The sequence below is a fragment of the Lipotes vexillifer genome, unplaced genomic scaffold, assembly GCF_000442215.2.
Source record: "Lipotes vexillifer unplaced genomic scaffold, Lipotes_vexillifer_v1.1 scaffold977, whole genome shotgun sequence".
In the NCBI taxonomy this organism is placed as follows: domain Eukaryota; kingdom Metazoa; phylum Chordata; class Mammalia; order Artiodactyla; family Lipotidae; genus Lipotes; species Lipotes vexillifer.
The window spans coordinates 1,905,959-1,932,906 of NW_006783088.1; the positions used below are offsets into that span (position 1 = coordinate 1,905,959).

General features: G+C 43.2%; 1 protein-coding gene across 1 annotated transcript in view; it reads right to left on the bottom strand.

Annotated features, from left to right (window-relative positions):
• Positions 1 to 26,948, bottom strand: part of PTPRJ (protein tyrosine phosphatase receptor type J) — a 59,486-nt gene that overhangs the window by 30,624 nt on the left and 1,914 nt on the right. The window contains exons 2-8 of the mRNA XM_007455824.1: positions 19,461 to 19,541; positions 16,306 to 16,542; positions 14,418 to 14,645; positions 11,158 to 11,424; positions 9,144 to 9,395; positions 1,149 to 1,406; positions 108 to 386 (exon numbers count right to left, since the gene is read on the bottom strand). Coding sequence (XP_007455886.1) covers positions 108 to 386; positions 1,149 to 1,406; positions 9,144 to 9,395; positions 11,158 to 11,424; positions 14,418 to 14,645; positions 16,306 to 16,542; positions 19,461 to 19,541 — 1,602 coding nt within the window. The remainder of the gene's footprint in view (positions 1 to 107; positions 387 to 1,148; positions 1,407 to 9,143; positions 9,396 to 11,157; positions 11,425 to 14,417; positions 14,646 to 16,305; positions 16,543 to 19,460; positions 19,542 to 26,948) is intronic.

Genomic DNA, 26,948 nt, shown 5'->3' on the forward strand with positions numbered 1-26,948 from the left:
TATCACACACCACACAAAAGCTAATCAACTAGAGTTTATTTCAAGAACCTACGTGCAAGGCCAGCATCACACAAGAAGGAGTCCAAGAGGCACGTGGGACTACTCACCTGTACAGAATGACTGCCAGCCAGGTGCCAGTGACTCGGTGACATTCCCCACCTGTGTGAAGATCTCTACGGTGTATGAGGAGCCAGGTGTTAGCTCGGTGACTGTAGCATAGGTGATGCCGATGCCTGTGACTATTTGTGTGGCCTTGCTGGCATTTCCATCCTGCTCCATAAGAAGGTGGTAGGTGTACCTGAAAGAGGCTTCATCAAAGTTCTGCCAGTTTAAGGTTGCTGCTGTGGTGTTGGTCCTTACTTCAATGTTGGACACAATGCTGGGCCCTTAGTTTTTTTTTAAAAAAAAAAAAAAAAAAAAAAAAAAGCATGGATTAGCTTGAACCATTTTATTATTTGCATGTAAAAATAGCCAGAAAATTAATTAAATTTAATTTAATAAAAATAGCCTGGCTCCTTTTGGGAAAGAATAAATAAAGCTAATGTTTGCTGGACTCGAAAGATGGAACGCTTCCCAAAAAAGACATTCAGAAAATAATTATACAGAGTAAATCTCAAAAGAATGAAAGTTTTTCAGGCTTCTTTTAATAATTTATCTGAAATATATTTTCAAGATGTAATTTCTATCTGTTTTTGAAATATGATTAACGAAAGAGAAAAACATATGAAAAAGACATTATGAACTACCATTTCTGCCATATATTTAGGTCAAATATTACCAAAATACTACCCTCACTTTTGCATGCAAAGTGCCTCATTTGGGCTGCATCTTCCAATGCCAACATGACAGGGTGACCCTCCTCTAGTCTGTATTCCAGACTAGAGAATGAATAGTCATGTTTCCCATGCTTATGGGATCCCTTTCTGCTTCAGAAGACAATTCCAAGTTCATATGGCTCAGCACCAAGTGCCCCAAGAGCACAGAAGAACATTTGCTGAGGCCGATGTTTTCAGCTTACACAGTTTCACATTCTACCTGGAGCCCAGAAACACAAGAGCCTCTTATTCCATCATTTAACCAATGCTTACTTCCCATCCTCCAAGTGAAAAGGAGAATACTCCCTTAGGAGGGTGTTCTAAGACACTTACGTGTGTACTGTGCAGTGGAGTTGGATATTCCCCGGAAATTGTCCATTTCTGGGAAGATTGTGATGTTATATAAGGTGCCCGGGATCAGGCCCCCGAGAGTGATTGCTTCATGAGAACTATTTGTCTGGTTAGAGCTGTGCTCAGACTGTATCACTACACAGTAGATGTACCCAGTACCATTGTCTGTATTCCGCCACACCAACTGCATGTCGGTTGTGGTGACGTTAACCACACGGATATCAAACACTGCACTGAGGTCTGGTCAGAGGAAAGGAAGAAAAAAGGAAGTCTATTAATGACCATCATAACGTCCAGCTTTATTCCAAGGAGTCTGACAAGAGAACTTGCTCTTTTGCCATCAAACCCTCAAATGAGTTCACGTAGGGCAAACTCTAAAACTTAGGTGAGAAACACACACACTCAGTTCTTTCAAGAATTTTGGCTCTTCTGTAACACAGATGAACTTACCAGCTTATCCTATCAGTTTTCTGGTCTTTTGCTTTTGTCACAGAGATGCCCCCTTCGGGGGTCTTCTGGAGTGACAATCATGGCCAGTTTCTTGACCTGAGTGCTAGTGACCAGATGGGTGCTGTTTGTGAAGATTCATCACACTATGCACTCAGGATGTGTGTGCTTTTCAGTATGTGTACTATATCTCAATAAGTAGTTTTTTTTAATCACTCCCTCAAAAGAAAACATCTTTCTATAACATAGACAGGCATACTGAAGAGAAAAACTGAAATACAGTTGACGCTAAGTGGGAGCATTTGAGGCTGGAGTGATGAAGGGAAAAAGCACACATGCCCTCCACGCTCAGAGCTGGGAGTCAGAAGTGATATCACCCAATGAGTCCTCTGGGTTCTGTACTCGGATCATCTCACCTCTACACACTGAACCAGCTGCAATATGAATGCACAGATCCCAGAAACAACTAGATAACAGGACCTCTTTTCTGCCCTTACTTACAAAACTTTTCTCTCTTTACCCAGTAACCAAGGTCACCTCTGAAGAGGCCAGTTGAGTAGATAGGGGACAAAAGAGGGGAACATTTTCACTGTAAAACCCTTTGTACTTTTAAAAATTTTGTACCACATGCATGTACTATCTGCTCAAAAATTAATTTTTTTTTTTTTTTTTTTTTGCCGTATGTGGGCCTCTCACTGTTGTGGCCTCTCCCATTGTGGAGCACAGGCTCCGGACACGCAGGCTCAACGGCCATGGCTCACGGGCCCAGCCGCTCCACAGCACGTGGGATCCTCCCAGACCGGGGCACGAACCCGTATCCCCTGCATCGGCAGGCGGACTCTCAACCACTGAGCCACCAGGGAAGCCCTCAAAAATTAATTTTTAAGTAGGTTCTCTTAAAGGAAGGTAACTGAGAATCTTCTTTCCCTCCCACTGGCTAACTGATGTTAAAAGGATTCCACCAGTTTTCTATAAATATAAAAATAGTAGAAATAACCTAAATATCCCATAAAAAGGGAAGGGCTATATATACATTGTGATCTGGCTACAAGATGAAATAGTCTGCAGCCACTAAAAACATGAAAACCATAACCACTACAGGAGGGAAGTTATGATATATATGGAGTTAAAAGAAAAAGTTCAAATACAAAATAAAATAATTCATATAATAATTACAGTGATATAAACTATAAATATATGACCATGGACACAGATAGAAAAGGAATTCAGTTGGGTTAGAAGAGTGGAGTTATTTTTGTTTCCCTGCCTTTTTGTGGTAGTAAAATATACACAACATAATATTTATCATTTTAACCATTTGTAAGTGTACAACTCAGTAGCATTAAATACATTCACAATGTTGTGTCACCATCACCATCATGTGTACCCAAAACATTTCATCATCCCCAACACGAACTCTGTTCCCATGAAACAACAACCCTCATTCTTCCCTCCTCCCAGCCCCTCTCTTCTACCATCTGTCTCTGTAAACATGCCTATTCTAGGCATCTCATATAAGTGGATTCATACGGTAGTTGTCCTTCTATGTCCAGCTTTTTTCACTTAGCATAATGTTTTCAAGATTTATCCACACTATAGCATGTCTCAGTACTTTCATTCCTTTTTATGGCTAAATAATATTCTGTCATATGGATATACCACATTTTGTCTATCCAGTCCTCTGTTGATGGACACTTGGTTGCCTCCACCTTTTAGCTATTGTGAATCATGCTCCTATGAACACTGGTGTAGAAATAACTGTTCAAGGCCCTGCTTTCAATTCTTTTGGAAATATATATACATGTAGGAGTGGAATTGTTGGGTCATACGGTATTTGTTTCCCTTTTTCAAAATTGCCTTTAATGCTGTTACATTTATTCTCCCCAATAATAATGAACATTGGTCAATAATAGAATGGTAATACCCTAAGAGTCTAGTGCCTTATTACAACTCTTCTTGATTTCCATTCAACCGGACAATTACAGGCAATAGTACAAGAGGTGCCTTCTCCTTATGAACAGGCTTAAATTACTTTTGCAGCTGCACCATATCAAAGTACAGTCCAGGGCTTCCCTGGTGGCGCAGTGGTTGAGAGTCCGCCTGCCAATGCAGGGGACGCGGGTTCATGCCCCGGTCTGGGAAGATCCCACATGCCATGGAGAGGCTGGGCCCGCGAGCCATGGCCGCTGGGCCTGTGTGTCCGGACGCTGTGCTCCGCAACGGGAGAGGCCACAGCTGTGAGAGGCCCGCGTACCGCAAAACAAAAACAAAAACAAAACAAAGTACAGTCCACACTCTGGTTAAGACCTCAGTCTTCAAAGTCAGACAGAGGCCAGTTCACTACCTTGTCACCCTGGGCCAGTTACTTAAGTTCACAGAGTCCCCATTTCTTACTCTGTAAAATAGAGATGATAATAGTCCCTACCTCATGGAGTTGTGTCCAAAATGTTTAAATACAGTATGACAGCCCAGCCATTTGTAGACCCCTAGTACATTATGTTATTATTACATTAAATTCTGGTCGTTGGTAAGTCATACAATATCAAAGGGACCCCACAATGGTGATGCCTTTACCATTAGCAACATTCTCAAAAAGAAAGAAAAAAATATATGTTGATACTACGACCCTACCTCAAAAGTCTAATCTGAAATCCAGACTTGAAAAGGAATTACCACACTTCATCTGAGGGATGCATTTTAGCAGTTCCCATATTTTGGAAGCAGATCTTCCTAGTAGCTATCAGTGCTTAACCCAGCCAACAGAGTTGAAGAAACCTACACAAGGAGAATCCCAAGAGTCCAAATGACTTCACACGTGGCTCAAGGCATCAGTCTCATTTCTTTATTCCTCCCTTCTGTGGAAAAGATTTCAATTCCCTTGCAATCAAAGATCAGGGAATACTGTATGTTTTCCAAGCTTTTCCAAAAATTTCATTTCAAATTTTAAAAACAATAATGAGAAATAGTTTTCATGAAATATTTTTATCAATATCAATAGGCCTCATAGAACTAACGAAACTACTGTATCACAATGTTGTTTATGAAAGACTATAAATAATCTACCTGTCCAACAATAGGGGAGTAGTTAAATATTTATAAACTTTAGGGTTTCAGGACCCCTTCATCTTCTTAAAACTTAGTAAGGCTCTCAGAGAATTTTTATTTATTTAGGTTATATTTATGTATGCTGTAATAGAAAATTTTCAATGGGGAAAATATTTAAAACATAAGAATACACAAGCATGCATTCCATTAGCCAACAGAAAAATGATCTCATCCCATTTCATAGAGCATCTAGAAAACTCCACTGTACACTCATCATGAGAGAATGAGAGTGAAGAAGCCAAATAGCATTCCAATATCGTTATGGTAATAATACCTCACAGGGCTTCCCTGGTGGTTCAGTGGTTAAGAATCTGCCTCCCAGTGCAGGAGACACAGGTTCGAGCCCTGGTCCGGGAAGATCCCACATGCCACGGAGCAACTAAGCCCGTGCGCCACAACTACTGAGCCTGCGCTCTAGAGCCCGAGAGCCACAACTACTGAAGCCCATGTGCCTAGAGTCCGTGCTCCGCAACAAGAGAAGCCACCGCAATGAAAAGCCCGCACACCGCAACAAAGAGTAGCCTCTGCTCACCACAACTAGAGAAAGCCCGCAAGCAGCAACAGAGACCCCACGCAGCCAAAAATAAATAAATAAAATAAATAAATTCTTAAAAAAAAAATAATAATACCTTACAGAGCCCCTTGAAAGAATCTAGGGGACTCCCAGAGATCCCTGGACCACACTTTGAGAACCAATGATCTAACCAAGGGGTCAGCGAACTTTTTCCATATGGACCACAGAATAAATATTTTAGGTTTTGCAGGCCATTTATTCTCTGTGGCAACTACTCATTTGTAGCACAAAAGAAGCCATAGACTTTATATAAAGAAATGAGCATGGCTGTGTTCCAATAAAACTTTACTCTCTGTAAAAAAACAGGCAGTGGACCAGATTTGGCCCATGGGCCATTTTTACCTGCTGACTCCTGATTTAGACAATGGAATGTCAGGCAGGTATTAAAATTATTCTGCAGAGAAGGAAAGAAATCATAAAGATCAGATCAGAAATAAATGAAAAAGAAATTAAGGAAACGATGGCAAAGATCAATAAAACTAAAAGCTGGTTCTTTGAGAAAATAAACAAAATTGATAAACCATTAGCCAGACTCATCAAGAAAAAAAGGGAGAAGACGCAGATCAGTAGAATTAGAAATGAAAAAGGAGAAGTAACAACTGACACTGCAGAAATGCAAAGGATCATGAGATTCACTACAAGCAACTCTATGCCAATAAAATGGACAACCTGGAAGAAATGGACAAATTCTTAGAAATGCACAACCTGCCAAGACTGAATCAGGAAGAAATAGAAAATATGAACAGACCAATCACAAGCACTGAAATTCAAACTGTGATTAAAAATCTTCCAACAAACAAAAGCCCAGGACCAGATGGCTTCACAGGCGAATTCTATCAAACATTTAGAGAAGAGCTAACACCTATCCTTCGCAAACTCTTGCAAAATATAGCAGAGGGAGGAACACTCCCAAACTCATTCTATGAGGCCACCATCACCCTGATACCAAAACCAGACAAGGATGTCACAAAGAAAGAAAACTACAGGCCAATATCACTGATGAACATAGATGCAAAAATCCTCAACAAAATACCAGCAAACAGAATCCAACAGCACATTAAAAGGATCATACACCATGATCAAGTGGGGTTTATCCCAGGGATGCAAGGATTCTTCAATATATGCAAATCAATCAGTGTGATAAACCATATTAACAAACAGAAAGAGAAAAACCATATGATCATCTCAATAGATGCAGAGAAAGCTTTTGACAAAATTCAACACCCATTTATGATAAAAACCCTCCAGAAAGGAGGCATAGAGGGAACTTTCCTCATCATAATAGAGGCCATATATGACAACCCCACAGCCAATATCATCCTCAATGGTGAAAAACGGAAACCGTTTCCACTAAGATCAGGAACAAGACAAGGGTGTCCACTCTCACCACTATTACTCAACATAGTTTTGGAATTTTTAGCCACAGCAATCAGAGAAGTAAAAGAAATAAAAGGAATCCAAATCAGAAAAGAAGTAAAGCTGCCACTGTTTGCAGATGACATGATACTATACATAGAGAATCCTAAAGATGCTACCAGAAAACTACTAGAGCTAATCAATGAATTGGTAAAGTAGCAGGATACAAAATTAATGCACAGAAATCTCTGGCATTCCTATACACTAATGATGAAAAATCTGAAAGTGAAATTACAAATAGATGGAGAGATATACCATGTTCTTGGATTGGAAGAATCAACATTGTGAAAATGACTCTACTCCCCAAAGCAATCTACAGATTCAATGCAATCCCTATCAAACTACCAGTGGCATTTTTCACAGAACTAGAACAAAAAATTTCACAATTTGTATGGAAACACAAAAGACCCCAAATAGCCAAAGCAATCTTGAGAAAGAAAAACAGAGCTGGAGGAATCAGGCTCCCTGACTTCAGACAAAGCAACAGTAATCAAGACAGTATGGTACTGGCACAAAAACAGAAATATAGAGCAATGGAAAAGGATAGAAAGCCCAGAGATAAACCCATGCACATATGGTCGCCTTATCTTTGATAAAGGAGGCAAGAATATACAGTGGAGAAAAGACAGCCTCTTCAATAAGTGGTACTGTGTAAACTGGACAGCTGCATGTAAAAGAATGAAATTAGAACACTCCCTAACACCATACACAAAAATAAACTCAAAATGGATTAAAGACCTAAACATAAGGCCAGACACTATCCAACTCTTAGAGGAAAACATAGGCAGAACACTCTATGACATAAATCACAGCAAGATCCTTTTTGACCCACCTCTTAGAGAAATGGAAGTAAAAACAAAAATAAATAAATGGGACCTACTGAAACTTAAAAGGTTTTACACAGACAAGGAAACCATAAACAAGGCGAGAAGACAACCCTCAGAATGGAAGAAAATATTTGCAAATGAAGCAACTGACAAAGGATTCATCTCCAAAGGTTACAAGCAGCTCATGCAGCTCAGTATCAAAAAAACAAACAACCCAATCCAAAAATGGGCAGAAGACCTAAATAGACATTTCTCCAAAGAAGATATACAGATTGCCAACAAACATATGAAAGAATGCTCAACATCATTAATCTTTAGAGAAATGCCAATCAAAACTACAATGAGATATCACCTCACACCAGTCAGAATGGCCATCATCAAAAAATCTACAGACAATAATTGCTGGAGAGGGTGTGGAGAAAAGGGAACCCTCTTGCACTGTTGCTGGGAATGCAAATTGATACAGCCACTATGGAGAACAGTATGGAGGTTCCTTAAAAAACTAAAAATGGAACTACCATACGATCCAGCAATCCCACTACTGGGCATGTACCCTGAGAAAACCATAATTCAAAAAGAGTCAGGTACCAAAATGTTCATTGCAGCTCTATGTACAGTAGCCAGGACATGGAAGCAACCTAAGTGTCCATCAACAGATGAATGGATAAAGCAGATGTGGCACATATATACAATGGAATATTACTCAGCCATAAAAAGAAACAAAACTGAGTTATTTGTAGTGAGGTGGATAGACCTAGTGTCTGCCATACACAGTGAAGTAAGTCAGAAAGAGAAAAACAAATACCGTATGCTAACACATATATATGAAACCTAAAAAAAAAAAAAAAAATTGTCATGAAGAACCTTGGGGCAAGATGGGAACAACGACACAGACTTACTAGAGAATGGACTTGAGGATATGGGGAAGGGGGCGGGTAACCTGGGACAAAGTGAGAGAGTGGCATGGACATATATACCCTACCAAACGTAAAACAGAGAGCTAGTGGGAAACAGCCACAAAGCACGGGGAGATCAGCTCGGTGCTTTGTGACCATCTAGAGGGGTGGGATAGGGAGGGTGGGAGGGAGGGAGACACAAGAGGGAAGAGATATGGGGACATATGTATATGTATAACTGATTCACTTTGTTATATAGCAGAAATTAACACACCATTGTAAAGCAATTATACTCCAATGAAGATGTTTAATAAAGAAAAAAAATTATCCTGCATAAATATTTATGCTAATAGGGAAGAATAGTCATAATAAACTTGAAATGAAAAACAGCAGGTAACACATGTACAGGATTTTAATATTTGTTAAAATATATATACACCTACACACCTTTCTATACCTTAAAATTCTAAAACATCACGCATCAAAAGCTATTAGTTATTATCTCTGGTTGTTGGTTTACATGTGATTTTTCTTTTTGCTTGTCTGTATTTTATATAATGAATATGCATTGCTGTCATTATAAACTTGTTAAAAAGTTTTTCTTAGATAATTAAAAGAAAAGCAATATTTGGAAAAATTGACATTTATAAATTATACTGATTTCCCTTAAGAAACATGACTGTTTCTCAGAAAATACAACCTATTTGCTTACCAGTTGTATTGTAAACTGTTTGGGAATCCCCTTTAGTCCCATCTGGTCCTTGTGGAAATATGTCAAAACGATACTTGGTTCCAGGGGATAAGCCACCAATGACAATACTTTGTTCGGTGGTTGTTTGATGTACTCCAACTTCATCCGGTGTGATATGTATCTCAAAGGAATTAGAGTCATTGCTATTCCATGCTAAGCCAATTTCCCTTGTGCTGACACTTGTCACTTGAAAGTCAGAAACTGGACTGGGGGCTGTGGGTAGAAAGTAAATGACTAGATTAAGAATCTATTTCTCCAGAAGACAAGGGTGACTGAACCTCACAAAATATTTACAATGAGATTAAACGTACACTTGGGACACCCAACCTCTCTTTTTCTCTTTTTTGTATTATCACCTACAACACAAGCCCCTCAGAAACTCATGTTTCTAACCAACAAGAGAACACTTGGCCACAGGAGAGCAGAAACTGGTGTTTACGTTGTACAAAGTCATTCAAAGGAAATGAGAAGAGGCGTAAATTCTCATGGGTCATGGGCTCAGGCACTGGAGGACCTTGGCCACTGCTGGCTACCTATGTTGTATACATTACTTAGCCTTCCAGAGTCTGTTTAAGGAAGTGCAGCAGAGGCTGCTGTTGACCCCCAAAATCCATTCCCCACTCCGTTTTCCTTAATCATACACCCCCAGATTCTTAGCAGTGTACATGGCTATTGGAAAGAAAAACTACATTTCCCAGCCTCCCTTGCTACTAGGCTAAGTTCTGGCCAATGGGATGTGAGTATAAGCACCATATGGCTCCTAAGAAGCATCCTTAAAGGATGGAGCGTTACCTTTTATCCTTCCTCCTTCTTGTAACTGGAATGTGGGTGTGATGCCTGCAGCTCAGGCTGCCTGGCTATAGAACCAACAATGTGGCAGTGGCTGCAGCTTCCTGATGCCAGGACGGCAGCTCAGTACATTCCTGGAGCCAACAACTACAGCCAGGGCTGCTGACAGTGACACAGTTGGGGACTCCCTGGATGGGGAGTTCTGCACCCTTAGGCTGGGAGTCATTTCTGGATGCCAGCCTAGAGCTGCACCCCACATGTTATGAGTTGAATTGTGTCCCCTCAAAATTCATATGTTGAAGTCCTAACCATCAGTACCTCAGAATCTGACTATATTTGGAGGTAGGATTTTTAAAGAGGTGATTAAGGTAAAATTAGTCCATTAAGGTGGGCCCTAATCCAATCCATTATGACTAGTATCCTTATTAGATTAGAGGGAACTATATTCAATATCCTGTGATAAACCGTAATGGAAAAGAATATGAAAAAGAATATATTTATGTATAACTAAATCACTTTGCTGTACAGCAGAAATTAAACACAACATTGTAAATCAACTATACTTCAATAAAATTTAAAAAAAGAGAGAGATTAGGACACAGACATGCACAGATCAAAGGAGAATCACGTGAAGACACAGGGAGAAGCCGGCCATTACAAAGCCAGGAAGGGAGGTCTCAGAAGAAACCAAGCCTGAATCACCTGATCTCAGACTGCTTGCCTCCAGAACTGTGAGGGAGTCGATTTCTATTGTTTAAGCCTCCCAATCTGTCGTATTTATTATGGCAGTCCTGGCAAACTAACACACCAGCACTTCCAATGCTGGAGCTGAGAGAGCCCAGCTGTCTGATCCCACCTCTGACATTCACAAGGTTTGACACCTGTCCATAGCATCTCTCTCGGCCTTGGCTTCCTCATCCATAAAATGAGGCCAGTGCCATGTCACAGATTTGTGAACATTAAATGAGACCGTGCAAGGAAAGCCCGTCACGCGATGCTGGGCGTGTGGGCAGGGTCAATCAATGGTCACCGTCATAAGATCACACATCCTGAAGGTGGTGAGTCCCTGTGGACCCACAAGGTGAGCTGTGCTTTCCTCAAGGGCAGGAACAGAATTTGTCTTGTATCTGCGTCTGGCGCATAGCAGGCAGGCAAGAAAGGTTAGCAAAGCAATGAGTGGACTCACGGGTGTACACCTGGAGAAAGCCCGGTATGCCCTCAGAACCGTTGTCAAGGAAAGGCCACACTGTGATGTTGTATAACGTGCTCGAGATGAGTGGGGTGATGATGGCACGAGTCTCATGGACCGTGAGATTGAAGGAATCTGTCTCGCCAGCAACTTGTATGTTGTAGGTATAGACAGAAGATGACTCATTCTCATTGATTTTCCAGGTCAGGGTCAAGCCTGTGGCACTGATGTTCACAACTTCGATGTCAAACACCTGACTGGAATCTGCAAAGACACAAGAGGAGTTAACAACCACCAGAACGGCCAAGCCAGACAGAAAGAGACAGAGAGAGGGAGAGATGCTGTCATCAAGGAACGCCATCTAATCTAAGAAACACTCTTAGCGATTCTTCCTTCCTACTCTACACCATTTAACGCAACAAACCTGAGTGTAGGGCGGTCCCAGCAAAAGTCAGGCAGCATCTTCAGTGAAGAAAACAACCTGGCCAATTGCAACTTCACAGTTACTCTACGCTCTTCTTGTGAGCTGACGCTGAGAGATGCGACAGACTCCTCAAACAACAACATGGACTCTACGCACGCCCCCCTAGGTGCTGGGTGACCTCAAAAGGTCTCAAGCATACATCCATCCAAGAATGAACACTATACTCCACATGATCAAGTAAAGATCACAGACTTTCACATGAGGCAGGTCTGGGTTCCAAGGTCAGCTCTACTTGAATAGGCAGGTGGATCTTAGGAAAATCACCGAGCTCAGTTTCTTCATCTATAAGTCCGGATAATAATCCTAACTCAAGAAAAGATAACACAGGGGTGCTAGTTATTCACCACCTGCCCACCCCACCCTCTGTCCCTCTCCTGCCTGCTCTGTGCCCCGGGGAGGCTGAGCCCTGTACCTTGCATCACTGGGGCACGGGTTGGGGGTAGAGACTCTGCCAGGTGGCCTGGGACCAGGTTCCACCAGTGAGCGATAGGGGCAGGCTACTGGGGGGCTGGAGGAGAAAGCAGTTGGAGTCTTTCTCCTCACTGCCTCCTTCTCTGGGCCACCTGTTCTGACACAGCTGTGTCCTCCACTGCCCCAGCCCTCGCTCGGCTCCAGAAACACCATCTCCTCCCCCTTACTCTTCAGCCTTGGACGTGATTTCCTATCATGACTAGTCTCAGGCGTCTCAACATCCTCTGATGGTGTCCTTAACTCCATCCCACCTAATCAGTCTCTTGAAAAGTGCCTGGTACCATACATGTATGTGTATCTGTGCGTATGTGCGTGTGTGTGTGTGTGTGTACACATGAATATACACACACATATACATATACACACAACATAGAGAGGGTTAAGGCTATAATTATTATAATAGTATATATTATATAATATTATTATTATTTATTAAGCACTGGGACAGTCAACACAAATCAGGCTTTGTGTATATCCACACGACCAAAAGCCAAAAATGCAATCACTATTACTTTAATTCCACTCAAATCACTTTAAAAAGCAGGGAACTCCAGGTCCACACTAATCCACAGACTGCTTTAGCAGGATCAGGCAAAAAGGCCCTCCTCTGGATGGCTCTGCCCCAGGGTGTGTGGCTTGGTGAAAGACCCAGAGACTAGATTTCAGCCCCACTCACCTCCCTGCACAAGCATCTTGTATGTAGGACAGCCCCACCACTGTCAATGGCACCCCTGGAGGAGTCCCTTCCCCCCCTCCCTCCTCCCCCAGCCAAAAGCTGCCCCCAGGTGTCCTATAGCACATCCTCCCAGCCCCTCCAAAAGAGAGAGCAGCTCTCAAAACACACATATACCATCTCTCTAGGAAATGAATCAACCCCTCCAGAATCATCAGAGTCCTTGAGATGTTACCTAGTCCCGGTGCCTCTCCACTTTTGTACCTCAGCGTCCATCATCTGCACTTTCACTCATGACGTTTCCTCAACTGACACATCCTCCGCTTCCTCTCCATTTATCCAAATCCTATCCTCCCTTCAAAGAAAGTTCAGATCCTCCCTGTAGAAGAGGCCTTCCTTTGGGATTTAATATTAAAATCAGGCTCCAGCCCTCCCATGTCCACAGCACTTAGTGGGCAACTATAGTGCACAGCGACCATGGGCTGCCTATACAGCATCCAAGTCCCTCTTCCAAAAGGCATCCCAATCCCCCTTGTAGGGAGGAAGTGCCTGTCACCCATGTGGAAGCTGGAGGGACAGCGGCTCCCTTCCCCAGCACAGCCATCTAGAAAGCAACAGGACACCCTCTCCACCCTAGAATCCTGAGGGAGTGTCACCAGCTCCAGCATGGACCAGCCCTCCAGAGTTTCCTGGATGCTAGACTGTTTTCTGTCCTTGGTCCTCCAGCCTCCATCTTTACTCCCTCCATTCTATGGATCTATGACAGCCTTTCAGAACAGATAAATTTGGGGGGTTTGTTTACTTGTTTTAATTTTTATTGGAGTATATTTGACTTACAAATATGATGATGGTGTTAGTTTCTGCCGTACAGCAAAGAGACTGTCATATATAGAATAGAGATATTGTTGGATAAGATAACCCGAGTCAGTCTGTGTTGCCTGCAAGCAAGCCCCCAAGGGGCTTGTAGCCGCAAGGCTACAGCATTTGTTCCTGAACCCACAGAGCCTGACCCTGTGCTTTCCCATGTATGTTTGCCTTGATTCCCCATCTATACTGCAATTCCCTGAGGGTAGGAACCATTCTTTACCCCCTCATCAGCACCAATCCAAAAAGTCTCTAAAACTGTTCAATTTACAGAGTGGGAGTGCTGACAAATTATAGGTAGAAAGCAGCAATGTGCATGCCAGCAAGTAACATAGGAAGGTCAGTATATGCCTTCCAAGTTCAGGCCAAAAAAGGAAACTCATTTTCTTCTCTCAAGGGGAAAATACTTAACCAACATGGACAAAATGAATATCAAGTTACAAGAGAAAAACATTATGCCAGTTTGTCTCATTGGCCAGTATGCAGAGCTATGAAAGAAAGAATGAGGTAGCCCCTAGCATCTGCACATGGTAGCTGTTCAAGGAAATGAGCAGCTACGTTGTAATGAGCTCAAGGAAAGCAGGGTCTTGGCCACAGAGTTAAGAAGAAACTCACTGGATCTGCTCTGTCCAAAACCTCTTCCAGAAAACTCTCTCCCACAACAAAACTACTTATGAAGCAAGAGATAACTCAGAACCAGAATCACAGAAGACAAACTTTGTGCTAGAAAGTCTGGCTGAAGCCACTTTACAAAATTCAACATACTTGTTTTAAACTCTGTGGCACGGGGCTGTCCTTCGGCACCATTTGCTGCTCGAGGATAAACAGTGGCCTTGTACTGTGTGTCAGACTTTAACCCAAAAAGCAGGACTTCCGTGGTGTCTTGGGGCAGAGAAGGCTCAGAGGACGGGGCTGCAGGTTCAAGTCCGTATTTGTACCCGGGGGCAGTGGGGCTCCTAGGTGGCTGCAAAAAGCGGTCTGTGGTGCTGGCATCTGTTTCAAACACAAAGGCAAAGACATTATCTGCGACAGAAGTGCATCCCTGACTTCTGTCAGCGCCGGTGCCCTCCCCACCGTAAGACGACACATCAGACAGTACCCACAGCTGGGACTCCACAAACACCCGTTCCCTTCCTCCCCCAGAGATACACATGTTCCTGAAAGGGCCCTGATTTTAGGGTTTGGTGAGTTTTTTTGCCTTTTCTTTTTTTTAATTGGGGTATAGTTGTTTTACAGTGTTGTGTTAGTTTCTGCTGTACTACAAAGTGAAACAGCTGTATGTATACATGTATCCCCTCCCTCTTGGACTTCCCTCCCACACCCCCTCATCCCACCCATCTATGTCACCACAGAGCACGGAGCTGAGTCCTCTGCGCTATACAGCAGGTTCCAACTAGCTATCTGTTTTACACATGGTAGTGTATATATGTCAATCCCAATCTCCCAATTCATCCCACCCCCTCTTCCCCTCTACCGTGTCCGCACGTTCGTGCTCTGTGAAAGGGTCCTGACTTGGGGCAGGTATTTCACTTTGCACTTTTAGCCCAGGTAGCACCGCAGATATTTGTGCTTATCTCTCCAACTCAGCGATCTGCATCTCTCCCCAGCTTCCTTCGAGAACCCATCTTCTCCCACCCAACTCCAAACATGGATTTCCAGGACAACCTCATGATTCACACTTGGCTAAGCAGAGCCCACTCAAGGAATTCTTTCCCTGGACCAGTCCCCTGCTGAGAGAGGGTGAAACAAGCAGAACCGCTGAACCAGGGGAAAGTTGGTAAAAAGAAAGAAGCAGGAAAGAGAGACAAGAGTCACCTCATCTCCTCCTTCAAGGCCTTGCTGCCCCTGGTGGGGAAATATACACGAGCCAAGCAGTTGCTCTTTTAGTCTAAGCTATTTGAAGTCTGATTCTGTCACCTGCCATCAAGGATCCTGACACCTACTTTGTACATCTGTTTCCTTATGTGTAAAATGGGGATTGAGTACTTGTTCTCAATTCACAGGGTTACCCCTGAAAATTCTATGAAGTCTGCAAATGACTACTCCGCTGTCAATGCAGAAGACACCTGCTAGATTTGCATGATAAGCAGCCCTTTTCTCAGTGGATGCGGTTAAGTTCCTCCAGTGGGCCTACTTGGGTTAACACATCTGTTATCTATCCAACTGAAAGTTTTTTGTTTTTTGTTCGTTTGTTTTGCGGTACGCGGGCCTCTCACTGTTGTGGCCTCTCCCGTTGCGGAGCACAGGCTCCAGACGGTGCAGGCTCAGCGGCCATGGCTCACGGGCCCAGCCGCTCCGTGGCATGTGGGATCTTCCCAGACCGGGGCACGAACCCGTGTCCCCTGCATCGGCAGGCGGACTCTCAGCCACTGCGCCACCAGGGAAGCCCCCCAACCGAAAGTTTAAGCTAAAGGGCCCAGCTACTTTCCTGGATGCCAGACTCCAAAAAGTTTCAACACCCACTGTGCTGACCTGTAAAATAAGAACATTTTCCCCTCCTTCCTCACACACTCGTGGAGGTCAAACTAAAATGTGGAGAAGACCTCTATAAATTCTAAACTCCATATAAATTATAAGAACAATTTTTCTTAACTCTAAGTTACTGAAAGTCAAAACCAGCAAGGCAGATCAGAAGCCCGCTTTTGTAACTCACCTAAGCTATTTTCTGTAACCAGAGGGTCACTCTGTGACTTATTTGAAAGATACAGGGTGACCTTGTTTTGAATCCCTGGCTTCAGGTCTGAAATATTGACTGCTAAGTTTTGAGTCGACTCCTGGCTTCCTTCAAGGAACATCCGGCAGGTGCCAGTGCTGTTATCATTCTTCCAGGTAAGAGTAACGTGCGTCACACCCACAAAGACAACACGAAGACCAGAAACTGGATGAGGCTCTATTTTAAAAACACACAGTGGGCACTGATGGAATAAGATACCTGTAGTCACCTTTCATTAAGAATGACTGGGGACATTGATGTTTCAACGTGACCCACTAAAAATACTTCCATTATATCAGAGTCCAGTGCAGTTCCATCATTTCACAGCAGGGAAAAAACATCATTATGCAGAAAAAAAGGAGAAAAGAATAAACCTGAAGGCCATAATCTTTTAGGATCTGAACTGTTCTCCATGACAGTTAATTCCAACAGTGATCTGATACTCTTCTAAATTGCCCTTTTAAACAGCAGCATTTAATATTTGTTTTAGATATCAGGAATAAGCATCAAAAAAAAGCAATCATTTGCTACATCTAAAGGTCTCAATTCCAGATAATACAAATAATATTTCACAGTATCAAGACATTTCAACGAAGACCCTCTTCCCTGTATTCCAACCCCAAGGGAAATTTTCAGAAGATTTCCAGTCTATACTATCCCCACTCCGTTCTTTCTATCACTTTATTTGACTGGTTGTGACATAAACCAAACCATTTTGGCCAAGATGACATCCACTCCCTTCAATCTTGAGATAAGAACATGGAGATTCAGAACAGCAGGGTGACTTGCTTAAGAATGCACACTACTTGTAGCATCAGGGAAAGTAGAGCCCAGGGCTCCAGCTTTAAGCATATATTGATACAAGCACAGGTAGCACTGCAGACAGATCCACAACCCTGCTTGAGGTGGCTGAACTCAAAGACACTGGCCTGGACGACTGCAAGGCACCATCCAGCTCTGAGGCGAGCTGATCCATTCTGCAATTCTGTTCTTCACATCAAATGTTTCTGATGCAAAGATTTCTACATCGGGTCACACATTTCTTTTAAAAAGACACATGCAGGGGTTTCCCTGGTGGTGCAGTGGTTGAGAGTCCGCCTGCCGATGCAGGGGATACGGGTTCGTGCCCCGGTCCAGGAAGATCCCACATGCCACAGACAGGCTGGGCCCGTGAGCCATGGCCGCTGGGCCTGCGCGTCCGGAGCCTGTGCTCCACAACAGGAGAGGCCACAACAGTGAGAGGCCCGCGTACCGCAAAAAAAAAAAAAAAGACGTGCAACACGAATAAAGCAGCCAGCTCAATGATCTGGGTAACTGTTATGAACACCACTGTACCACAGTGCTCTGGAATCAGGCTGCTGGGTTCCCACTACATGATGGCTCAATAACTCTGGGAGCTCAGAAGAAACTTAACTTCTCGGCATTACCATTTCTTCCACTGTAGCCCTCAGGGTTACTGTGAGGACACCCTGATGTATTAAGGACAGCTAAGCACATGGTATGTGCTCAGTAAACAGTAGCTGATAAACACAGCCTTGACCTTGGGGGCTTTAAGGTGGAGTGAGGATCCTTGGTTCCTGGGCTGCAGGCTTCTGGCCACCTGTCCACCTCCCCTTTCCTATAGTCACCAATTCTGTATCACGTTGTCCCATCAGCATTTCTAAATTCTGCCTTCTTCTTCCTCCTTAATTCTCTTCTAACTCCTCTCTGCCCGCTCCTTTTTTTTTCTCTCTGTCTCACAATACAGCAAATCTTTACTGTGGGTTTCTGTTTTCTCTAAAACTATGCTGAGCACCTCCAGAAGGTTTCTGAAGGTACCTGTGACACTGCATCCCTGTAGCTCCTCTCTCTCCAGTTCTTTTTACTTACTGGGCATCTGGGCAAGATTTTATTTAAGGAAATAGTTTCCAGGCTTAAAAAAAAAAAATGCTGAAAACCACTGGTTTAGCATTGGCCTGCTCCATGTGCAGAAGGTGCTGTGCCAGGCGGTCACTTCACACCATGGGCTCAGGAGGTCAGCTTTCCACAGCCTTCACCAGCCAATGAGAGCACACCCGACACAGGGTATGATCAGAAAACCAACACAGGACCTCTTTTTTAAATTGTGTATTCTTCTCAGCTTAAAAAGAGCGTCTCATCTGTTTTTTATATTTTTGGTTCTTTTCAGGTTAAAAAAAAAAAGCTAAATTTGCAGCTGTAACAGGTGGCTCAGGGTACTGACATCTAAACTAAAGAAAAATCTAAGCTTAATAAGAGTCACTGGACTCTTATTTCATTTGAAGCACATACTCCTCTATAAAGTATATCAAACTTTCATGCCCAACAGAAGCTCCCAGGAATATAAATATAGCATCAACTTCCCTGGGGAGATTAAAAGAAGCCTAGTAATTACCAACACCATCAAGACACATTTCTTTTTCTTTTTTCAATTAATTAATTAATGGCTGCGTTGGGTCTTCGTTGCTGCGCGCAGGCTTTCTACTTGCGGCAAGCGGGGGCTACTCTTCGTTGCGGTGTGCGAGCTTCAGTAGTTGTGGCGTGCGGGCTCTAGAGTGCAGGCTCAGCAGTTGTGGCACACGGGCTTAGTTGCTCCGCGGCATGTGGGACCTTCCCAGACCAGGGCTCAAACCCGTGTCCCCTGCCTTCGCAGGCAGATTCTTAACCACTGCGCCACCAGGGAAGCCCAAGACACATTTCTAACAGGTCTCCGTTCCCAAGTCCTAGCAGAAAAGTAAGTATTAATCAATAATAATGAAAACAATTTTAAACCAAACACTTGGAAGTAGCTAAAATATCCCAAAACACACAGGACCTTAATACTGAGTGATCCTGTCACCTGAACTCCTGGGCTTGAAACGATACAGAATCTTTTCTCGTCTTCCACAGTTAATGAAAATCAATCTCTTTCCAGCAGGCAACTTGAATGGGCAAGGCTCTAGGATACAGGACAAGAAGGATGGTTCATGATCATTCCTGGGAGCTACTCATCTTACCTAATGTGGTATCTCCTGAAGTCCCATTGCTTCCTGGACTTGAGTATGTGCTGTTACCACCTGTTTGATTTGCAAGTCTCATCTGCCCATTTTCCATCGTACTCGTTACTCCAGCTGTGTCGTTTTTCCAGGTTAGGGTCACACTGGTTGGACTGATGGTAACGGCTTCTGTAGGACTGGGTTCTATTTTAATATTGTTTCCCAAAAAAAGGAAAGAAAAAAATTATATTTCGAAAAGAAATGTAAGAGTAGGGACTGCTCTGTATGTCTACTTTCCAGAAGTGAATTTTGCAACCGTAGAATTTCATTTCTCTTTATTTGCCTCCTGGACTTCCCTCCAACAAAATACATTTAGATTCCCATATATACATGTATGCATGTGTGTTAGTGAAACAGAAGGCTGTAAAACAAAGATAAAAATAACAGAGGGTGGCCTTGTTGGCCGTGACTTGAACAAGGAGCTAAATCTGTACAGAAGCTGACTTAAAAGAGACCTATGACGCAAAATAAGTCTATCTCCTGATTCTCAGAAAACACTGCTTCTGGAGAGGCATATACAGTGCAGAAGCATGTGATAACTTTTTTTCCAAACCCAGATATTAGGAGGAAGCTCCACAGTTCTCTGGCCTAAAGATGACATAGGACACGGGCTTCCCTGGTGGCGCAGTGGTTGAGGGTCCGCCTGCCGATGCAGGGGACGCGGGTCTCTGACACCTCCAGAATGCCCAGCAAAGCTCCGAGAGGCCTGGGTAGGAGAGTGCCTGGCCAGACCACAGGGCAGGAGGAGGGAAGGAATCTGACCTGTTTTATCCTCACAAAGGAATTCCTTTTTTCCTGGATTAAAAAAAAAAAAAAAAAAAAAAGATGACATAGGACAGAATGGCATAAAGAGAAAAGAGCTGGTCTTGGAATCCAGACCTGGATGTAAGGCACTGCTCTGCCCTTTAGCTGTGTGACCTGGAATTAGTCCCTTAAAACATCGCAGTCTCAGGTTCCTCTGCTGACAGCTCTTAAACACAAAGGATTATTATTAAGGCACCCTGAAATTGTAAACAAAGTCATTGGACTTGGACATTCACAAATCAGGGCTCAGAGTCCAATCCTGCTGGCCATGCTGTGATTGTACTCGAAGTCATCTCACTGCTCTGAACCTCACTTCATCATCTGTCAAATCGTAGATGTACAGGATCTTAACACAATGGAAGCCATGATGGTTATTAACAGTAACTAAAACTTCAAAATGGATGCATCCTAATTACAGTCTAGATGGAGGAGTAACAACTAGAAACAGAAGTTACCCTTATTGCATAGGTAATAAGGACCCAGGGCCTTATCCCAGAAGAATAAAGGTGGTACAGGTAACACCATTTCAGCATGCATGTGGCCTTCAAATGACAGCATGGAGAGTGTGCCTGACCTGGAATCTGGGAGATGCAAACATTAACCCAATCAAAGAAGGGCAGGAGAGGAAACAAGAGAAAAGAAAAGGGACCAGGCACAGAAGAATCTGGTGGCCCACAATTCAATAAACTTCATGCCAGAAAGCCCCTCAGACTTGAACCTGCTCTTTATAAAGTAACTGGTTCACAGTGTCAGAGTAGCATTTTGGCAGGTTATCGTTGTGGTGCCATTTGCAATCAGCAGTGATGATAGTGGTGAGGATAATGATAAAACAATAGCCACAGTTACAGCGTGAGAGCAGCAAGAAGCAGCAGTAGTCCTATTCTGGGTGCTGGCTGGGTCCCAGGTACTGCGCCAGGTGCTGTGCACACATTTTCTCATTTATGCTTCACAACAACTTCCTGAAGAAGGCTATGGTACCATTTTAAAGAAAGAGAAATATGTCAAGAACTAAATTTTGTTGATTCATACAGGGATTCTGTTTATACAGGGAAAGATTTTTAAAAAGCAGTTTTTTGTTTGTTTTTTTGTGCCGTACCACACGGCTTGCAGGACCTTAGTTCCCCAACCAGGGATTGAACCTGCACCCTCAGCAGTGAAAGCGTGGAGTCCTAACCACTGGACCACCAGGGAATTCCCTAGAAAAGGAAGTTGTTAACTTTCAATAGTTCAGCAAAGTACATCTTAAAATATCTTTTAAAACTATGTGTGTGTATATGTATGTATTTGGGGTAATAAAGATGAAGAAACTGAGGTCTAAGAGGACCAGTGACTAGCCCCAGGTCATACAGTGAAACACTGACAGACCCAGGAAGCAAACCTGGGACCCTGATTCTCGGTCTGCGCTCTTAACCACTACGCCATCGTAGTACTGCTCAAACGTGAAGACACTGACATTCTCTAAAACCCACAATCCATCCCAAAAGAAAAGCCTCACTCACGTATTTGCACTTCTTGGCAGCAGGTACTGGAGCCATTTGAAAAAGTGAAAAGATAGTGCATCCCAGGAACCAGCCCTGAAAATGAAGTCTTCCCATCACTGTCTGCTCGGGGAAACTGCTGACTCTGGCCACTCAAATCCGTTACGTTTATCACTGAAAAGTTTCCTGGTGCCTTGATAAATTGAATTTCACTGGCTGTAGATGTGATTTCAACCAGATCACAGCGCGAGCCTAGAACACAGGAAAGAAGAATGAAATACAAGCTAATAAAATGGCACCTCCCACCATATACCAGCCATACAACAGACTTTTTTATTATAATTTTTAAAACGCATAATAGTTCCCTCATCTCCCTTTCCCCACTTTACAGTATCACCTCTACACACAGATGTTTTCTTCCCTTGCACCAGTGATTCAAGCCTGCACAAGGAACCTTCCAGTTTACTTACCAAACTGATTAACAAGGAAGAAAAAGCAATTGTCGAACTCTCTATTGTTTGCACAGGCTTTGCATAATTACTGTTATTAACTGAGCTTTTCTTTATTAGAAGGTTTCAGCAAGGTCTGCCCCCTTTGTACGTCACTGTGAGAACATTCTAATTATTTTATCTCTATGGTTCACAGACTTTGAGGTTTTACCAACCAGGAAAAAAAAAAAATAGTCTTTGAATTTTGAGGACAGACAAAAGCTACCAGTTTTTATTTTTTCAAAAACGTACATTAAAAAATTACCAAATACTATTAATTTTATTTCTTATAGAAATAAATAATTTTATTTCTTAAAGAAACGAATTATGATCCAAAAAATTAGTAAGGACATAATCCCAGAATAAATGGTGATTTCAACTGAATATAGTTAGTTTCATAAAAAACTTATTATACTGTCCCTATTTTTCTCATTTTACTATAGACCTGGGAGGACTTCAATGGACCAGCAACTGGGATTCAGCCCTCCACGTGGAAGCAAAATATCCAGGAGGCTACGTCTGGTTTTCCAAAGGTTATGCAAAGCCTGTACACCATTTTAAAAATCATGTGGTAATGTAGCAACACAAGAATTATGGGATAACAGTACATGAAATAAATATAAATGATACTGCATTATGAAAACTAAGTGGGTTTTTTTTGATCACCTACAGATGTAGGCTAGAAAAAAAAATCACAGAAAAATTATTTTTTATTTGTCAGGATTGCACAAATAAAAAAATTTTTCTTTCACTTGCTATTTTCACCCTCACCCCACTTCTAAAGAAAAATTGGAAACTAAGCAAGTTTTAGCAAATTAGCATTTTCTGTGATTTTCACGTTGCTGTTAATGTTGCTGTGTCCATCGGGAGGCAGTAGCGAACAACGTAAGAGTGGAATGGGATGTGGTACTTACAGTCACCTGTACACACGATCTGTAACAGAAAAAGAAAACGGAAGTCAGCAGATTCATTCAGCCACGGCAAATGCAAATCAGAAATAAAGCAGTTGGGAATTTAATAACTGGGGCAGGGTGTTAAATACATTAGGCAAAGGCCTGTTGGCCAGGGTTAGGGTGTAGGGCCACTGAATAGGGGAATTCAGTGTAACCACAGGTCAACTACAAACAATGGAGACCAGACAACTGTTGGCAGTGTTTTTTCCCACTGAAACATCCAACAAGAGCAACTCCCCAGGTCAGCACTCCTGCCTGTCGCTACACTGTGCACAGAGGCAGAAGAACATCAAAACAAGAGTTGAGATTCCCTGGGTCAGAAAGAAAGGAAAGCAGGACCATCACCCCATCACCCCTTCCCCAGAGCCACTTCAGGTCGAGAAATGGAGGGTATAAAGCCAGATGCGTGACAGAAGAAATCCACCGGGTTTGAGATTTTCACTGTGCAAAAATTCTTCTTCTATCAGTAGGTGGCAGTCATCATTTTTTTAAAAATCATATGGCAATCAGCTTTCAGAAGAATAAATGTTTGAAACAGAGGGACCTTAAAGATTGTCTGCTTGACAGTATCTCAGTCTGCCATCTTTAATCCCTGGGGATCCTCAAAGATATTTATCATGAGCCATATATTATTTCCCCACACTTTAAAAACCTAAAATATTTCAAGATTGTTCGTTCATATTTCAAAGTATGGTCCTTGTAAAGAAGAAAATAATCAAAAGGGACTCCAGTGGAAAAAAGCGTCCTCCAACCTCCCATCACACTTAGAATAAAATGCAACCTCTTAACTACAGCCTATGTGGCCTCTCTGATCTCATAGCCTCTCACACCCTTTACAATGTTCTTGAAGCTGATTCTCCCTTGGAGCCTTTACGTATTGATTCCCTTCTCCAAAAACACTCTGCCCCCAGACCTTCCCAGACCGTGGCCTCAGATGCCACCTCTTCATGGAGTCCGTGTCCAACCAACCAATGGAAATTAGCCCCACTCACTCTCCATCACATCACTGGTGAGTTTGCTCCCGGCATTCACCTCAGTTACTGTCAGTCTCCTCCAACTGAAATGCACACTCCATGAGAACAGAAACCACGTCTATGCCCGTGCCTAGAATATTACACACGGTAGGCACGCAATAAGTGCCACGGAAGGAAAGAATGAGCCTCTCATTTTGGAAAGGAGGCAACCCCTAAGGCCCAGAGAAGGGAAAAACTTGTCCAAGTTCCCACAGCAAGGCTCAGGCCAAGGTCAAGGCCAAGGCCAAGGCCAGTCAGGTCCCAGGAGCCTGATTTACCCAGACCAGTATTCCTTCCGCTTATCCTGAAAATTTGCATTTATCAAATGGAGAAGATAAGAACAACATTAGTTTTCATCTCATGAGATAGGTGGACAGAAGCGGGTGGGGGGAGGGGCCTGGCCCTTGTCCTGTCTCCCAGTGACCCAGGTACCAGTACTCAAAGGAATCCAGTACTCTTCCTCTCCTCACTCCCTGCAAGCCGCCGGGGGGGCGGGGGGGACGGGAAGCCCTGTTGACATCCTTTCCTACTCACCCCCTCTCTCAAACTTTCCATTCCCACCACTGCACTGTACCCTCAAGCCCTCCTCATCTCAGGCCTAAACTTTTCCAGCTCATCTTCCTCCCTCCAGGCGCTGCCCCTCAATCTACGCTATGCATCAATCCACGTCATCCAGGATGGACCACAAGAGAGGGTGAAAAAGGAGTCAGTTGCTAGTTAAGTAGCACAGGGCAGCAAACTTTTTTTTGCCCATTAGCTGGAAAACGTTAAACTACATAACCTCATGACCTTAGGATGGTATATCCTGGCCCTTTGCAATGTTATTATCTCTCTGCCTGGGCATCTATGTGTTGTGTCCTCACCTGGAATCCATTCAGTCATCCAACCATCCAACCAAATGTTGCCTAAAACATGAAAGATCTGGGTCCTGTCCTCAAACTGTTTACAGGAAAGTAAAGGAAATAAGACATGTCTGTAAAAAGGTACTTCAAGGTAGAAAGTACTGACAACTCATTTAACAAGCGATTCTCGCACACCTGCACGTGTCAAGTGCTGTGCTAAAGCCCTAGAGCTAAAGCAGACAGGCTCCAAGTCACAGGAGGCCATGGCGGAGGGAGAGAGGAGGACAGATGGAGGATGCCCTAGGGTAGGTACCACTCACTGAGGGCATACATGAAGGTGAAGAGTGTCTGTGCATCTCAATCTGTGTCCTTTACAGTCCTAGACTCAGTAAACATTGAGTGGCTGATAGTCACTACACAGGACAACGTGTCAAAGAGCTCTGAGTTCTACAGATGAAAGTTCCAGAATCATGGTCATGACAAAAAGGTACGTTTCCAAAGATTAAAATCATATGCCCAGAGCACTGACTCTGCCAGGCACTGTCCCGAGTGCTTTCAGATATTAACTCACTTAATCCTCCAAACATTACTAAAAGGGAGGCACAGGTCCCTACTGGGCTGGTGAGCTACAGCACCTGGATCTGAACCCAGGCAGTCTGACTCCAGAGTCTGTGTCCTAAACCACTAGCTACACTACCTTCCAGGGTAAAGCAACTGGCGAGAAATGTACCAGGACTTAGGGAAGGTTTAAAAATTAATTTCAAGAGATATTATCAGTGTGCTTCTTTGACAAATCCAGGTACAGTTTCTCCTGGCAACCCTCCCAAAGAAGGCCCTATGTGCCAGGCATACACACCAGCTGGTATCTTTTTGAGGTTCATCATGAAATAGTAGCCAGAGGGATAACACACTACATCACATGGCTTCATGTCTTTTTGGCCTCACTCCCCCTTCTGTTCCCTCATCTTGACCTCACTAGGCCTTGACTTCCCAATTAAGCATTAGCAGTTTAATCCTTGCCTTAGGACCCAGGGGACCTAAAAGATGCAGACTAAAATGAAGGACAAGTCTGCAAGGGGTCTCTTGGGGAAGCGCTTCCTCACTAATAAAAAGGAATCAGACGGAAGGAAACACCATCCTGCTTTGCTGGACTTCAGCTGATCTACCCATGATGCCTGGAGCTGCTGCAGCCACTATGTGACAAGGAGGGAAGAACTGACCCACCTGCTGAGGATGGCTGATGAGGGGAATGAGAGAAAACACCTGGATCCCTGAACTGCCAAGTCAAGCAATTTTAGATTCTTTCTACCTCCAGACTTCTTGCCTGGGGAGATGCAATACCCCTTATTATTTAATTACTCTTGTTTGGGTTGTCTAAGATTTGCAACCAAAAGAACACTATTTGACACAACAGCAACCACAAAGCAAGGTGACTCATTTTCACATTTTTACAGATTTAAAAAAAGTGAAAGGTCAGTGATCTGTCATCAAGGGTTACAGAGCTGGTCAGTGAGAGGTAAAGCCAGGAGGCAAGTCCTGGTCTGCCAGGCCCCCAAACTCTTCCACTGACCACAGGAAAAAAAAAAAAAAAAGACCCTTGTAAACAACACCCTACAAGTTAACTGGCATGGAAGATGCCTCATAAGTACTTTTTAAAAGAATACAATCAACAGAAAGCTCATCTTCCTGAAGTTAGCTCAGAGCCTAGTTGTGCCTGGGGGTGAAATGGGAGAAAATTTCCACAGATTCACACACTGAGCATCAGAGTTAACTAACTGCAGAAAAGGGAAGTTGGGGACAACTTTTCAGCAGTTACAGCTAAACATGGTGATGAGAATTATCTCAGCTTCTTCCCCTTCTAAGAGGACCCCAAAAGGCACTGGTAGTTCTTAAATCGAGAAGGATTCCACAAAAATCGTCGTGCCTTCCCTCAACTGGTCCCTCATCCAGAACTCCAAATCCAGGTAGGGAAA